At 38.4% G+C, this 15,735-nt stretch overlaps 1 protein-coding gene across 2 annotated transcripts; it reads left to right on the forward strand.

The window, feature by feature from the left end:
* The first annotated feature begins 645 nt into the window (after positions 1-645).
* LOC106656037 (protein disabled) lies at positions 646-10,883 on the forward strand. Of its 2 annotated transcripts, none has more exons than XM_014376659.2 (7): positions 646-1,410; positions 4,287-4,501; positions 4,573-4,716; positions 4,805-4,939; positions 5,023-5,253; positions 5,329-5,589; positions 5,794-10,883. In XM_014376659.2, exons 1-7 carry the CDS (start codon positions 1,374-1,376, stop codon positions 9,844-9,846), a joined length of 5,076 nt encoding a protein of 1,691 aa, XP_014232145.1. In that variant the 5' UTR covers positions 646-1,373; the 3' UTR covers positions 9,847-10,883. The 2 variants fall into 2 exon arrangements, with proteins under 2 accessions (XP_014232145.1, XP_014232146.1); XM_014376660.2 differs by having other exon boundaries at positions 5,152-5,253.
* Positions 10,884-15,735: the final 4,852 nt, after the last annotated feature.

Here is a 15,735-nt window from a genome sequence, read left to right on the forward strand (position 1 = left end):
GTGTAACAAAACTAACAACAAAACTGCATTTGAATCAGGATGAATACGTCGGTATCGGAAGAATAAAAATCAAAAATTTAATAACATAATTATGAGAGCCTACGTTGCATTCTTATACTTCCAACAGATTCCTTCGTTTATTTCAGTCGATAAAAGATGCATTCTAATGCTCGATTTTCGCACGAAAATTCAAAACTGTTTGGCTGCAACCACATTTCAATTATCGTAACTTGTCTTCTTGGCACTCGTTCGTGTCATGTCACAGAGATTATATTTTCGAAATCGAAAACTCTAATCTTGGCAATAAAATAATTACTGCGTTAAAGAGAGTCCCGGTAGAATCTTTGAAACGCGATAACGTCGGAGTCACGTTTAAGGGAGTCGAGCGACGCCACGCGTCACCCAGTCCGAGTTGTATTATTGATCAACGAGAGCGGGAGAGAACGAGAGAACGAGAGAAAGAGAGAGAGAGAGAGAAGACAGCAGTTTTGCTCGGCTTTAGGGGTTGCCGAGCGCGTTGGAGAGAGACAGGGAAGGCCCCGCGCGCGCTCAGAGTCGAACCCCTTGAAAACGAAAGGTTGCTCCGTTCGTATATACTGTACACACATGCGTGTATATTGCGCGCGCGCGTGTGTAAACGTATACTTTGGATGTGTGTGCGTGTGTATGTTTGTGTGTGCAACGACGGCCCCTCGTGTACTGCTGCTGCTACACCACTAGCACATACCAGGGCAGCTGTACGTCTTTCCAACTGCTCGTGAGCGCTGCTTATATATAGATATACGCTTAACACACATTTACGCGAGAGTGTATATATACTAACATAGAGACGTCGTCGACACTGCTGCTGACTTTATATTCTTAATCCGCACACTGGCACAATTAAATATTTTGCCATTGTTGCACCGCCTCTCGCATCGCTGCTTATTCATCCCGATTGACAACAAAAAATATCGCAACGCGCGCTTAGCGTCGAGAGTGCAGAGATCGGCACATTTCCTCACGCGCTTCATTTTGTCATTTCAACAGAGAAGAGAGTAGCAGAATGCAGAAGGCACGGCAGCAGCAAGTGATCATCTCCACACTCACGGGCAGCGCTTGAAAAGATCATCGTCGCGCCTCGCTCGTCCCGTCTAACGACTCCGTTTTATCATCTTCTCATCTTTTTTTTGGTGCACGATCGAATATATTTACCAGTATATATGTCAAGCGTGTGTAATTACGATTAAAGTGTCGCACGGGTGTGGTACGAGTAGTGATTCGAGCGTTCGTTCTCGAGCGCGTTGCTGCTACTGGAGTTGCAGCAGCGACAGCAGCAGTCGTCGTACGCGGTATCGACGGTCCTTCGGGAAGCCGGACAAGTGGAGTTCCTCATGCAGACGCTACGCAAAAAAAACAGCCCATGCAAGTGTAAGTACATCTGCATTCGATTAATTTGTTACGAGTGGCCAAAACAATCGGGTTTTCAGCTTTTGACAATCGCAGCGATACACATGGAGCCCCGAGGCCCGCACTCGACTTGTCGAGGCCAAGGTGAAAACATCATTGTATTCCTCGTGAATGCAACTTGGCGTTGCAACTCGATGTGTATCGTGTTTTGTGTTCGGCTCGTCTATTGTTATTGGCATGCATGTGTAGAATCGAAGGCGAGCCTCGCCAGTCCGAAAGATCGAGTACAGTCATTGAGAATGACGAGCCTAATTGACGTCGAGATCGACTCGATTACATACGTATAGCTTACACATAAGCATCCAATGAATCATGTATCAAAATGAGTGTTCACGCACTCACACACGCAGACAATTGCTTCAGCTGATTCTTACGCACGTACATGTAACGTAGAGGCTGCGGAGCAACGAGGTCTAACCCCCCGTCTGCGCAATCTACCTTACCGGAGATTTTTGCTCTCGCTGCTCTCCACTCGAGTTGCAAGGGGGTAGTTTTACGCGCTCGTCTCGTGCTAGATGGCGCCATCGGTGACCCCACGAACTCCACGAACTCCGAGCGACATCAATTGTGTTTTGCTCTTCAGCACGTAGCGCCGACCGATGACTGCCTCTGCGAAATATATCGCGAATCCGCAGTAGTTCAAGCCGTTTTTGTCAGCCAATTCGGCAAATCTATGTCGACCGGTGTATAGGCTGGCTCTCGATGCTTCGTTTTTATTGATTTTTCTCTCGGCAATAAGGAAGCTGCACGAACTCGACTCCCCACGTATTTTTATTTCACGTTGTTCTACTTTTGTCATCCCTTTTCATTCCCTTCACGTTCTATGTAATATGAGATTGTAATTAACACGAATTTTAGAAACTGAGCTGCAAAAATGAGAATCGCGTGACTCCGTGCATTCTTCCGTGTTTTTGTTCAATTCAGAGCTAGCTATACGTGATGTAGATCGAACGATGCTTATCGATCGCGCATACATAATTTACCTTAACTACATTTTCTTCGTAAGTAATAATTTCGCGATTTATAAATGGTGCGACAAGACGAGCAAAAATTCGGCCGCAACGCAGCATATAACTCAATTAGGGCTGCGTAGTAATCGAAAATTCAATGACGCACAAATGAAGTGACAAAAAAACACCCGCGTATATTCGCTACGCGATCATAATAGATTCTCGAGATGCTCCGGGAGCATAATTGTGCTTTTCATTTGCGCGATACGTCGGGGCCACCTTCAATTACGCACTCGAGAATTCGCTCGACGACGAGCACGACGAGTGTGCATGGTACAGGCGCAGCACGGCGTGGTACGCGCTCCTAACATTATCTTAATAGCTGCGGAATATTATCAGGGCATGCGGTGTAGCGAGTCTCGATGTGTACTACAGACGCATCTGGCGCTACGAGACTCGAGTGGCCGGCAGCCTACAGACGAACCAGTAGCAGCACTGCCGAGGATTGAAATAAGAGAGAATCACGACACTTGCCGCACGCATATTATGAACACAACTGCCTGGGAGGGCGAGCGTACGAATTATACGAGTTTTTTTCTCTCTCTCTCTTCATCTTTCTATGTCTCTAGTATAGTTTATATATGTATACCACACCGAGTGTCGACAGTTGGCTCCTCCACTCGAGCGAGCAATACAATCGTATGTATATACGTCATGCAAAAATAAATGTGTGTTCACGACTGCTTATGTATACATTAGGACTTTTTTAGTTGATTCTTTGAGTTTCCGAAAGCGCTCGAGCAGCTGGAGAGACCAAAAGAGAAAGAGATAGAGAGGGAGAGAGAGAAAAAGTTTGATCAAGTGTATTCCGCGCATAGACAAAGTTATTATTCTCCCCGTATGAAATACAATACACATTGATTGTTCTCAGCAGGTGGATGTGATTGAATAATATTCGCTTGAATGGAACTCTTGATATTTAACGTTTTTAGTCAATATTGACTTTTATTTTTAGAGGACGTTTTTTCATAAAACTCGCATTGTCAGTTTTGATGTTCGCAACCCTTTTTACTCAAGGCACTACGATAAACAAATGATATTTTTTATGAGTTATTAAAGTTCAACGCTTTACTTAGACATTTTAAAAAACTAAAAAAGGCTATTTGAAATCATTTGAGAATGCTATTTCTATGAAAAAATATTTATACAAAAGAAGAATAGGCTAAGAACAAAGAATGTTTTTCATACGATTAGTTTTGCACCCGAAAACTGCGGGAAGTTTAAAATCGGATGATGGTCGTACAAAATCACGAGCCTGTATACTATAGACGTTTATAAGCGTTTCTTCGAGCAGACGTAAATCGATCTAGCTTGTCGACGATGACGACGACTTAATTCGTTTGTACCTATCGCTGTTATATTTGGCGTAGAAACAGCAGCAGCCCACGAACCCCCCACGACGCAAAACTCAATTTGATCCCCGCTTGCATGCTCGACGTGATTGCATTTGCTGACAGCGAAAAAGAGAAAGAGCGAGAGCAAGAGAGAAATGTATATAGAGAAGAGAAAAGCGAGGAAAGTGAGATGGAGAGACTTGCAATAAGTTGACAAGCAGAATAGTTTCATTCTCTGCGGGACAAAAAAGTGGTTTGAAGCTTCATATAACAGAATTACGCCACAAAGTAACTTGAAGTATTGATACCGGCTGTTGCCGCACGCCTCCGTTTAATACTCGATTGACTGAATCGCATTAATAATTCAAATGCACCCTTTCGATTGGATCACGCGTAGAATTAAAAAATAAATATGATTTTCACCAAACGATGAGTAGAGCTTTGATGAAACCCTATCGTAGTAACTAATGTTAATTTTAATTTATTATTCCAGTAAAAAACGAACCTACCCGTTTTCTCGGAGACGGGGTATCCTTCAAAGCCAAGCTAATTGGTATTCTGGAAGTATCAGAAGCTCGAGGCGATCGGATGTGTCAAGCGGCACTAGCCGATTTAAAGATGGCTATACGGGCTGCCGGAGAACACAAGCAACGTATCACCGTACAAATCAGCATCGATGGTCTTCGACTAAGAGACGAAAAAAATGGAGTGAGTATGAATATATCTGAAAAAGTTTCAACTGTAATCAGACATCAATGCGTGACTATTTTATGCTTTAGGATTGTTTGTATCACCATCCAGTTCATAAAATATCCTTCATAGCACAAGATATGAGCGATTCGCGTGCATTTGGTTACATTTTTGGTTCACCTGATACAGGTCACCGATTTTTTGGAATTAAGACGGATAAAGCAGCTAGTCAAGTATGAAAAAATTTATATTCTTGCAAATATTTCTCTTAAAAAATAACTTGGTACGTTAATATTTAAATAATCAATCAAACGCTTACAGGTAGTTATTGCAATGCGCGATCTATTCCAAGTAGTTTTTGAGCTGAAGAAAAAAGAAATTGAACTAGCCAAGCAGCATATCGAGCATGCTTCTGTCAGGTGTAACGTTCATTCCGAACGGTCACCTGATACTAAGGTAATTGATAAAAAATATTCAATCAACGCACTAGGTATCATAAAATCATTCCCAAATTTCGAAAATCTCAAATTTGCTTCTAGGGAGCAGCCGGTAGTGAAACGTCCCTTCATAGAACTGCTTCCGATAGTGAACGCACAAAAAAACATGAAGCCCAAAGTGGAGTAGTAGCTGACCTTTTAGATTTACAATTTGAATTAAATTCATTACAGCAAGGTATTCACCAAATGGATAAAATAACTCCTGATAATCCTAGACCTACCGATGACTTGTTTGATGCCGATCCTTTTGGAGATTCATTCGCAAATATGAAAGTAAGATGTTCAATTTCTTTTATAAAGTTTTATTTGTAGTAAATATTTTAATTAAAAATGCAAATTTAATTTTAGATAAAAGAACAAATTAAACCGATTTTACCTCCTCCTCCTTCTTCATCGAAAAGAGGTCATTTTGAAAGGCAGCAAACTCTTCAACACACTCCAACATCTACGGGTGCTCCTAGTCCTGCTAATATTATTACCAATAAAACGCCTCCACCCAAAGATTCAGGTCAATGGTTTGACAAAAATGCAGAAAAGTTCTTCAATGAGAGTCAATCTTCTAACATCGAGAGAAAAGATTCATCTAGTAGCAACGAAGAAAAAGAAATGGTTGGTAAAAAACAATTTATCTAAAATAATATTCATCATAGTTAAAAATATATAATAGTTAAAATAATGTATAATAGTTAAAAATGATTGATTAGAATTATAAATATTACAATTTATTTGTAGAGCATTCATAGCATAAGTAGCTTTTATTTGTAAATTTTAAGTACCATTATAATAAACATAATCATCATGGTTTATTTTCAGACACTCTCCAGTTCAACTCAACACGATCATTATAAGCAATTGGACATCTTCTCAGACTTGGATCCTTTAGGCACAGGTTCTAAAAAACCTTATGTAGATAAAAAAGATTTTTTCCAACACTTAAAGAATCCTCCTAAAAAAGTTTTGAAAGAATTAGTTTCAACAAATTTCGATGATACTTTTCCTACAGATTTTAATAAATCCTCAGTCTCAGATTTAATGGATACAAGTAAATCCAAATTAGATAAAAGTGACGCAAAAAAATTTGTCGATGACGAATTTTCTGAATTTGATAAGTTTAAAAGTAAAGATACGATTTCTACAGAAAAAATTAGTTCACCTAAAATGTCCATGAAAGATGCGAATAGAAAAGTTCAGCAGCAGTCGTTGTCTGTTTCATTACCCCCTGAAGAAAAAACTACTTCAAAAAATTCGTATGGTTACGGAATGTCTAATTCTATGATTTCTAGTCGATATGATAAAGACGAGTCTTCGGTCAAAATACAGAGCCCTAAGAAATATTCATATAGTTCGCGACGATCTGAGTTCTCCGATTACCCTGGGAATAAATCACTCGATAAATCAGTTGATCGGTCTTTTCCAATTGATTTTTCATCTACGAGTGAATCACCAGCATCTCCACTCAGGTCATGTTCTTCGGGAGCTAATTCTAGATTATCTAGCTCTAGTGCAGAATTGGAAAATGTTCCTGATCCTCCGCCTAGGGGAGCTGGAAGTATACTGATTAATCCACCGCCCTTGCCACCTAAAAAGTATGGTAGTAGAGGCGGCATTAAACCTCCTCCCAGACCGCCTTACAGTGATGGTCATTTTCATTATGATTTCTTGGAAAGGGAAGAAGGATCACCATCGCCAACTCGTCGTTCACACGGATCAAACTCACCTAGAAATAATAGTAGATTTGACGATAATTTTAGTCCTCCGTTACCACAGCTACCAAAAAGAACTGATGTTGGATCTTTTTCAAATTCAAGTTTTGAAGATTCATTCAATTCAATAATACAATCTCCTGCATCAGTAATAAACAATGACAAATCAGCAATAAATTGGGCAAATCTAACAAAAGATATAACTTTGAGTCAATTAACGTCAACTTTTCTTACAGATTTGGCTTCTAATTTAGGTATGTCTACTAGCGAAGTAACGAGCTTAACATTAGCACAACTCACAGAATGCATTGAGTCTTTAGCGAAAAAAGATAATACTCAGGGAAACAAAACAGAATGTACCAAACCAACTAATGTTGAAACAAAAAATACTGAAAATAGTTTTAGTTTCAATTCGAACAAGCCAAATAAATCAAAAACAGAAGAAACTTCTTCTTTTGTAACGAACGAACCACTTTTTAAAGCTACATTTGATGATGAGCCTAAGGCAGAAAATAATAGTTCGTATGATAAGTACGCAGTTTTTAGAGAATTAATTGAAATTGAACAAGAAACAAGCGATGTAAAATCGCAAAAGTTTAGCGAAGATGAAGATCCAATGAATTTAGAAAATAGAGAAGAGTCAGGTGACCTTGATGATCAAGAAGATGCTCACAGCGATGAGATTGAAGAAAATATTAACAATCACTCTAGTTTAATGGTAAAACTACCACCAGTCTCTGATGATCAATCCAAAGAAGTTGCTTCATATTATGACGACGTGAAATCAAATCCCGAAGATTCAGATTCTCCTAAATACAAGGAAATGACACCAATAGATGAGACTGAACCAGAAGACCAATCTTTCGATAAAGATATCTCAAAAACAAACGACTCACCTAGTGATATGCTAGAAAGTAACAATGAAGACTTAGAAATTTTCAATCAATCTGAAAGCATGAAAGGTAGTAAAAAAGATGATGAGTCAAGAGAACCTTCCGATAATTTTATCATAACATCTGATGAAGCAAATGAGTTATCAAAGTTTGCCGATAAAAAGGACGAAATGAAAACATCAATATCGACATCTAGTGATAGGTACGCTGCTTTACGAGAAATAATAGAGGAAGTTGAAGCACCAATCATGAAAAATGATCTGTTTATTTCTTCAAAAGAGAGTGTCATAAAATCTTCGGCCGAAAACGATTTGCAAGAATTATTTGCAGATTCTTTTGTACCTCAAACAACGGTAGCAACGGCAATAACTAAAAAAGAAGATACAATGTCGGCCTTAATGGATATTTTTGAAGAAATAAAAACACTCGATTCAGATCCTTGTAAACCAAAAAATGTAGATTCTGTTCCAAAAAATTTAATCGAAAATAAGCCTCAAAAAGATTCTTCTAACGATGACGAAAATTGGGCTAAATTTGAGTCGACTGATTTTGTAACTTCTAAACAAATTAGTGAGGCACAAGACAAATCAATCAGTGGTGCTTCACCATGGTCGCCCGAAGGGAAGGAATTCGTACGAGAAGGATCAATAAGGAGGTCTCGACATCGTCTTCCAGGAGAAAGTGATAATGAATGGAAAGATGACGAGAGCGAGGAAAGCAATGGTAGACCAAAGAGAGAAGGACCATGTTGTCCTGCTAGATCGTATCCCAGGTATGATTTACCACCTTTTGAAGATAGACCACTTTACGAAGATGCGTCAGAAGATGAGAAAAATCGCATGTTCCATGATAAAATGACGCGAAAAATCAGAGAAGCTCGAATTAAAAGCGCATATAGAAACCGGGAACCCATGTCTTGGTACGACGAATCAAGGTGGGAAGAAGAACGAAGACGACATCCACTGCGTAAAGCTCCTTATAAGAATGAGGAAGAATATAAAGCTTATTGGAAACACAGATCCAAACAACGACCTTGGAATGGTGAAAGAGAAGGTTTTTGGGGACCTGAACATCAATTTTACGATGAAGAATGTGAAAGAAGAATGGGACCTTGGACAGAAGAAGAACGCGACAATAGAGAGCGATTCAGTAGTCAAGAAAGCATGGGATTTGAAGATGCCGAACGATGGTATAGGAGAGAATACGACAGACGGCGTTACGAAGATGACAATATGGTACATAGAGCTCGTGGTCCTCCTTCCAATATGTCGGAAAGTGATTATATTGCACGTGATATTTATAAAAAGCCTCACGATCCACACTATTTTCGAGAAGGTAGAGATCGATATTATGATTACCCGCCGAGCTGGGAAGAAGAATATGAAACAAAAAGAACCGAGGAATCCCCAAGGTATTTATCTCGAAAGAAACCTTGGCCAAAACGACCTAATAGCGCAAATGAAGGAAGAGAAATGATTTACATGGATCCTAGACCTAAATGTGCTATGTCAAGATCAGAATGCAGTGACAATGATGCTGATCCATACCATCGTCCTTATCGATCAAGAAGCCGTGATAGTTATTGGGAGAGTGATCAAGAGTATGATTGGTGCGAACGACCTTATTGGTCTGAAGGGCCAGAAGGAAAGGGTGAAAGTTTGCATCGTAAAAGAATGAATAGACACAGGGGTCGACCGCAGCCAAAAATGCAAAGTTCCCCATTTGAAGATGACTTCACTCAAAGTGTGGAGCGTACTGAAGCACCGATCGATCCAGTTAACGTAGAAAATCGAATTAGACCTGAAATTGATATCAAACAACCTGCGAGTCCTCGAGGAGCTAAAGACTCAAGCAAAAGGGATCCAAAAGCATACAAGTCATCTAGTTACTTCGACGATGATCTCACTCCTACACCTAGCGCTTCAAGCGACGCATCGGATAGACAAAGAATTGGCTCTGATTTGAAGGTAACTCCTGAAGATCTGACTACTGAGGTGAAAGATCCTAATGTAGATGGTTTTGCATCCGAGGATAGTGGGAAAGATTCCTTTTTCAACGGTGATCCAAGATTTGATGATGATGCTTTTACCTTCCGTTCGGAATTAGAAGATCAAGTACCAGAAAGAACAACCATCCCAATGAAATCTTCGAGACACTTAAAATATAATAATGGTAGAGGAAAAGGAGACCAATTTATCAAGAAGTCTGAGTCAGTTAATATATTCCGTCGTGAAAATGATCCTTTTGATGACGATGAATTTTTTAACTGATCTAAACCAACAACTGATTTCTTTCATACACCAGTAAAACCACGTAAAGAAATCAGCTTTGCTCCTTTCACCAAAACATCAACTCATTCAAGCAGAATGCAATACTCATATCCATTTGGATACAAGTAAGAAGATAACTAATTTATGTCTGCCTACGGAAGCCATATTTTTATACTACAAAAAAATCTCTTGCGTGCATAGAACTTTACCATTGAAATTATTGTTTGTTTTAAATTAAAATAATACGCGGTCATCGAACAATTTAATTGTATTCATTACAGAGAAATATATTGTAAAAATACATTTAGTTTCACGAGATTTGTGCAATTTAGAAGTTTAAAAAACTTAACTGTTCTCGCAAACTGCGGATTATATTTACTTTGATTTTCAGAGTACCATGTATCATATATGTTGTTTATTGAATCTTGCAACCGTATAGAGTTTTTAAATAAAAAATAAATTTACATAATTCTGTCACCGTACCGACATGAAGACCGGTGAGAATGTGTACATTTTGTAGAAAATCTAGTTATTTGATTATAAGTCATTATGCAAGAAATAATTGAAAAAAGTTAGATATGAAAATAATAATTTGACCTGACGTTACCTCAAACTTGACGTGATTTATAACACGTGTGGTTGTTTAACTGCACGAAGAGAAGGCTTATGGTATATATTGCTTTGTTCTTTAAAAAAGAGTCCCACAACTATGATGGTTTCTGTTATAGGATACAGTGATTTTTACTATATTCATAAAATCTTTTGTAATAAAATATGATAAATATCACTGTGTACTCTAACAGAAAATCGACACAGTTAGACTCTGGGTCATTTTTCCTAGCTAAGAAATTTTTACTACAGGGCTTCTCTTCGCGTGCGCTTCACTGAAATCGAGTATAACGTAATTCAAATTATGAACTGTTCAACAGTTAACGAAACGATGTATGAATTCAATATGTATATAGATAATAACATTTGTAAACCAAATATCTTTGTTATTAATATAAAATATAAAAAAATATAATACAACTTTTTTAATACATCCTGACATAGTGATCCAGAGATATGGTTCCTCGTCTAATATAGGAAATTTATTAATTTTTAATTTGTTTTAAATTTAATTTGAACAAAGTCAATTAGATTTTACATAAATGTTGAAGAAAATTATGATTATAAATATTTAGTTATAAATATTTATTACACTAATAAAAGCATTGAAAAAAAAGTGGTAAATATTTTGCAATTTTATTATATATAATTCATTTGGTATGAGGTATTTCGATTTCTGGAGTTTTGGGTCAAAATGTATGCGTTGTAAGCGTAAAGCATATTAAAATACTCCAAAGCATCTGCTCAACTATATTAATAATTTCGTTTTATCTCGATATATTGAGTAACACTCGAGATACAGCATTCATCGATTTAAAATTCAATCATATGCAAATTCTCCATACAGCTTTAGCTGCATATCGACTTGCTCAGACAAAATGAATCATGGCGTGAATGAAATTGAAAGTAGCTCAGTAAACACTTATCGATTTCACTGATAGCATATAGAATATTGATGTAAATCGTGTACTTCAAGTATACTTCCATGAATATTATAGAATAATTTGTCAATTTTTTAAAATTATATAAAGAGATGAATTGCCAAAGGAAGGTAAAACTTTATACGTTTCTTTTATTAAAAACAGGTTTGTATCACAAACTGCACTCTATATCAAGGAAATTAATCTCTTTCATGAAACATCGAGGGTTGACAATCCCAATTATAAACATTTCTTGTTCTCTTTTTGAGTTATATTTATAGCAAGTGATATATAGCATAAGCTGAAAAACAGCGAAAGTGCGGGTCGTAGTTCATTTTATTTCCTCGCAGTATGTATATTCACAGACAATCACACACAGTGCTACAACTCGACGCTTATAACCCCCTCGCGCATTTGTGTGTATGCGTATATATCGGACGAAAGTACTTAGCCGCGACTTCAAGTGCGCGTTAGGCCGTACTCGTATATCGTATATAAGTAAAGCGAAACCTATACAATTGCGTAAAAAAAAAGAGAAATCTTGGCTTAGGGTGTATTGTTTTAACTTTGGCTGCTATTGTGCGACAGAGCCCTCGAGAAAATAATTTTTTCCTCGGTGAATATTTTTTTCTTAATCGTGTGTACAAATCTTAAAGCTCGTGCAAGTTAAGAATAATTTTTAAAAAGTGGCAGGTTTCTCTGTGCACATTTCTTTTTTAATTATTCAATGTGTAAAAGGCTTTGTTAAAAATGACTTTTCTCAGTTTTACAAAAATGAGAATTGTCTTTTCACATGCTTTATGTACAAAAAAATGAGTAATAGTAGCTGCAAAGAGTACTAATTTTAGACAAACGCTTTCAATCCCTAAAAATCATGCCAAGTATTGATGATGTTGCATCTTAAACGAGTCTTTAGTTGACGCGAGTGCATAACATTAGCTATGTCACTATAAACTTATGCATAATTTATATGAAAATTTTTCATCAAAGCTTTTTATACGGCAGTCGAGCTCGTTCAGACGCGACAGTTGACACACTCTCAACCCTTTCCACCCAGAGCAATTTTAAATATTCATGCCAGCTTAAAATTAATTCCTCTAAAAAATGTGTAAAATAAGGAGAAAAGAAAAATTGGCGAAGTGGTAATTTATGATAGACGCGCTGGCGGCTCGCAACAGGAGTTGGTCGGCCGTCGAGTGGCTGCTGGTGCTGCTGTTGTATGCCGTGCGCAATACTGCACAGGGCCAAATGCGCGAAATCCCGTCGAAGTGTACGCGCGGTCGCGCCAAGGCTGCATTGTTTCCTTGTTTGCCAGGTGCTTCGAGTATACTCGCAAACGCGCGACTACCGCAGCACATACGTATAATACGCTCACGCCATTGTATTTTCTCGCAGCGACCTATGCTGCAGCAGCGGCAGCGAGTCGACCGGCAGAAACTCGACTACATAAGTCGCGCCGCGCGCCCTGTTTCTGCTATATACATGTATGTGCTCGTGTTGGCGCGCTCGATCTACTAATGCTCTTTTATTGTGCATTGTGTGTAGCCCCGCGCAGCAGTAAGTATTAGTAGTGCAGTGGCAAAGCTAACGCACACGTATGTGTGTATACGCACACAGGGTAGCATCATCGACGGCGAGCTCGCAGCGAGACTTAATGCTCCTACTGTGTGTGTGCGCGCTTCAACGGGAGATGGGGTAGCGAAGAAACGATTTTATTTATTTATATATATGCTTAAGCCGGCAAATATAAAATACCCGGGGACGATTGTCCGCTTGATTTTTGTCCGGCGTTGCTCCTATACGCGTCGGTTTGCCAAAAGATTATCGAATGAATGACGAAGACTAAAGTTTGTTGGGTGGAAAATCGTCGAATTTTATATAATAGCTGCTGTACTTAAAGGCTAATGCTCGCGTAATCGATTGCTTTTAAGAGTAAACTTCACTGGGTACATTTATTTGACATAAGAAATAGCTTTCCCATTGTTGGGTCGATTATGATAACGATTCGAATGATTCATGATAACCGATTCAATAAATATTGCTCTTTTTCTCATCTGGCTAGGATAAGATAATAGAGAAAGGAAAAAAATTACGTTATCCTGAAAAAATTAATATCGTAGAAAGCCATCTTATTGCCAAAACAAATGAATCGATCATATGTGTAATGAAAAAAGAAAATGCTTATCAAACATGTCTCCTCCATCACCAAGTAAAAGAGCAAACAAAGACGATTAATCATAAAGCCCGCGCAACCCCTTTTAAAAACTGAAAAAGTTTAGGATAGAAAAAAAGCGACGCTCGCGGCGAAAGAATATAAAAGCTATCCAAGCGAGGTAAAGGCGCAAATATAAAAAGGCAAGTGTAGCGCGCGCGCGACTGCGATGTGCACAGCGAAACAAGGAGAATAATTTCCTCCGTAAAGAGTGACAGCGTGCGCGAGAGAGCGAACTTCAGTCTATAGTAAAGCAACGCGACTGCTACATAGACTCTTAGAAGAAAAAAAAACGAAAAAAGCACAGTGACTTCCGCCCCTTTTTGCCAACAACAAGCTCCGTGCCTGCCTGCCTGCTTGCTTGGCTGCCTCGTCCGTAAAGTAGCATCTTTGAAAAGATGCAAAGCCGACAGTATTCTTTGTGACGGCAAAATACCTCCGCGATGCTGCTGCCTCTTCACACTCGTTTTTTCTCTGTGCGCTGACTTACGCTTAACCGCTACTACCACCGTTACAATCGTCCTTCAAGACACACCGGATAGGAGTGTGTATAAGAAAAAGCCCCAAGCAGTAGCGAGATGAAAGAACACATTTACACACACGCGCGCGCATACACTCCCACGTATGAAACACCGAAGAAAATCCGAACTTCTGGTGTATCCTGAGTTTCTGGTGTATGTACATACGTCGCTCACCCTTCACTCAATCTTTACAAGCTTCCTATTTTAGAGGGGGCGGTATATTTACCAACATCCAAGATGGCGTCGTAATCTTTCAAGCTCTATACTTTGACGCTCAGTGAGTGAGAGAGAGAGGTCTGATTTGTGAAACTCGCGCTCAGTTACATGTATACGCTTTTACCATCTATTTCCGCGAGCTTATATGGCAACTCAAGCAGATATTGTTTCGCATGCGCTTGTACTTTCTAATGGGCTAAACAGTGCTAAATATTTGTAAGTATACGATCAAGAGTAACTATGACTCGTCCGAATGAGATAATGACTATGAAGATCAAATACCTACTGTAATTTTCAGGAGATCATTTTATGAGACGAACGAAAAGAAACAATTATACTTCTTGCTCTTTTTAGATGTTCTTGGTTAAAAGAGATAAATTCTTTTCATTCACAAATACATTCATTTCAATTAATGGAATAAGATTTCTTTGTCATTTATCGACTCCCGTACAATATCAATAAATTAACTTTTTTTATTTAATTTCTCTCACATTACAAAAATTCATCTTAGTTATTGTCATATAGTGTAAATAATATAGAAAATAATAGGGATTTTAAATAAATATTAATAAAACCTTGTTAAAAGCATCATCATGTGTTGACACTACAAACATGTCAGATTGAGCTCGGGAGATATTTGGAATTCGTTATGCGATAGAATTCGCATGCCGAAGATCTTAGGAAGACATGAGTAAAGGCATGTCCGTACATTCGCTTTGAATGGTTTCTGACCAAGAAAACTCGTCCTTAAGGACTTACAAAATCTATTTGATGTCAACGATGTAAATCTGTGCTTTTTCGAGAAAAACCAAAAATTTTAATTTTATTGTAATGGTTACTCAAACCATCAAGATTATGTTGATAATATTTAAACTATTGTCACAAAAATATTGTTTTAAAAGGAAAATGACACTTTTTTTCAGAACTCAAACGAATGAACTTCGATACCTCAGTTTGACTGCACAATAGAAAGAATTTAGAAGATTGATGCTCGAAAAGCTGCAGGTACACGTATATATCAATAGACAGCTCGAAGAAAAAGAAAGAAAAAAAGAGGGTGACTGAATAATAGAAGTGAATGAGGAGAAAAAAAGGGTGGGAGGCTGCACCAGGAGGGGGATTAACAGAGATGGCACTAAAGAGTCAGAGATGTTTCTGCACATATACATGTAGCCATAAACCCAGAAGCTCCGGAGTAAGTGCAATAATACCAGATTATTTGCATCGCGGAAGCGTTTGTACGAGTAAACATAATATTCGCTCTTTGCCTACATTGCAGCCAGATCCGCGCGTTATATATGCGCTACATGCAGTTACACATCTGTGACATATATATACGCTGTGTGTAATTATATAACGGTACATATGGGACGTCAGTCACGCACACGCATGCATACATAGCCGGTGGGTA

The sequence above is a fragment of the Trichogramma pretiosum genome, unplaced genomic scaffold, assembly GCF_000599845.2.
Source record: "Trichogramma pretiosum strain Unisexual culture from Peru unplaced genomic scaffold, Tpre_2.0 scaffold72, whole genome shotgun sequence".
Lineage (NCBI taxonomy): Eukaryota > Metazoa > Arthropoda > Insecta > Hymenoptera > Trichogrammatidae > Trichogramma > Trichogramma pretiosum.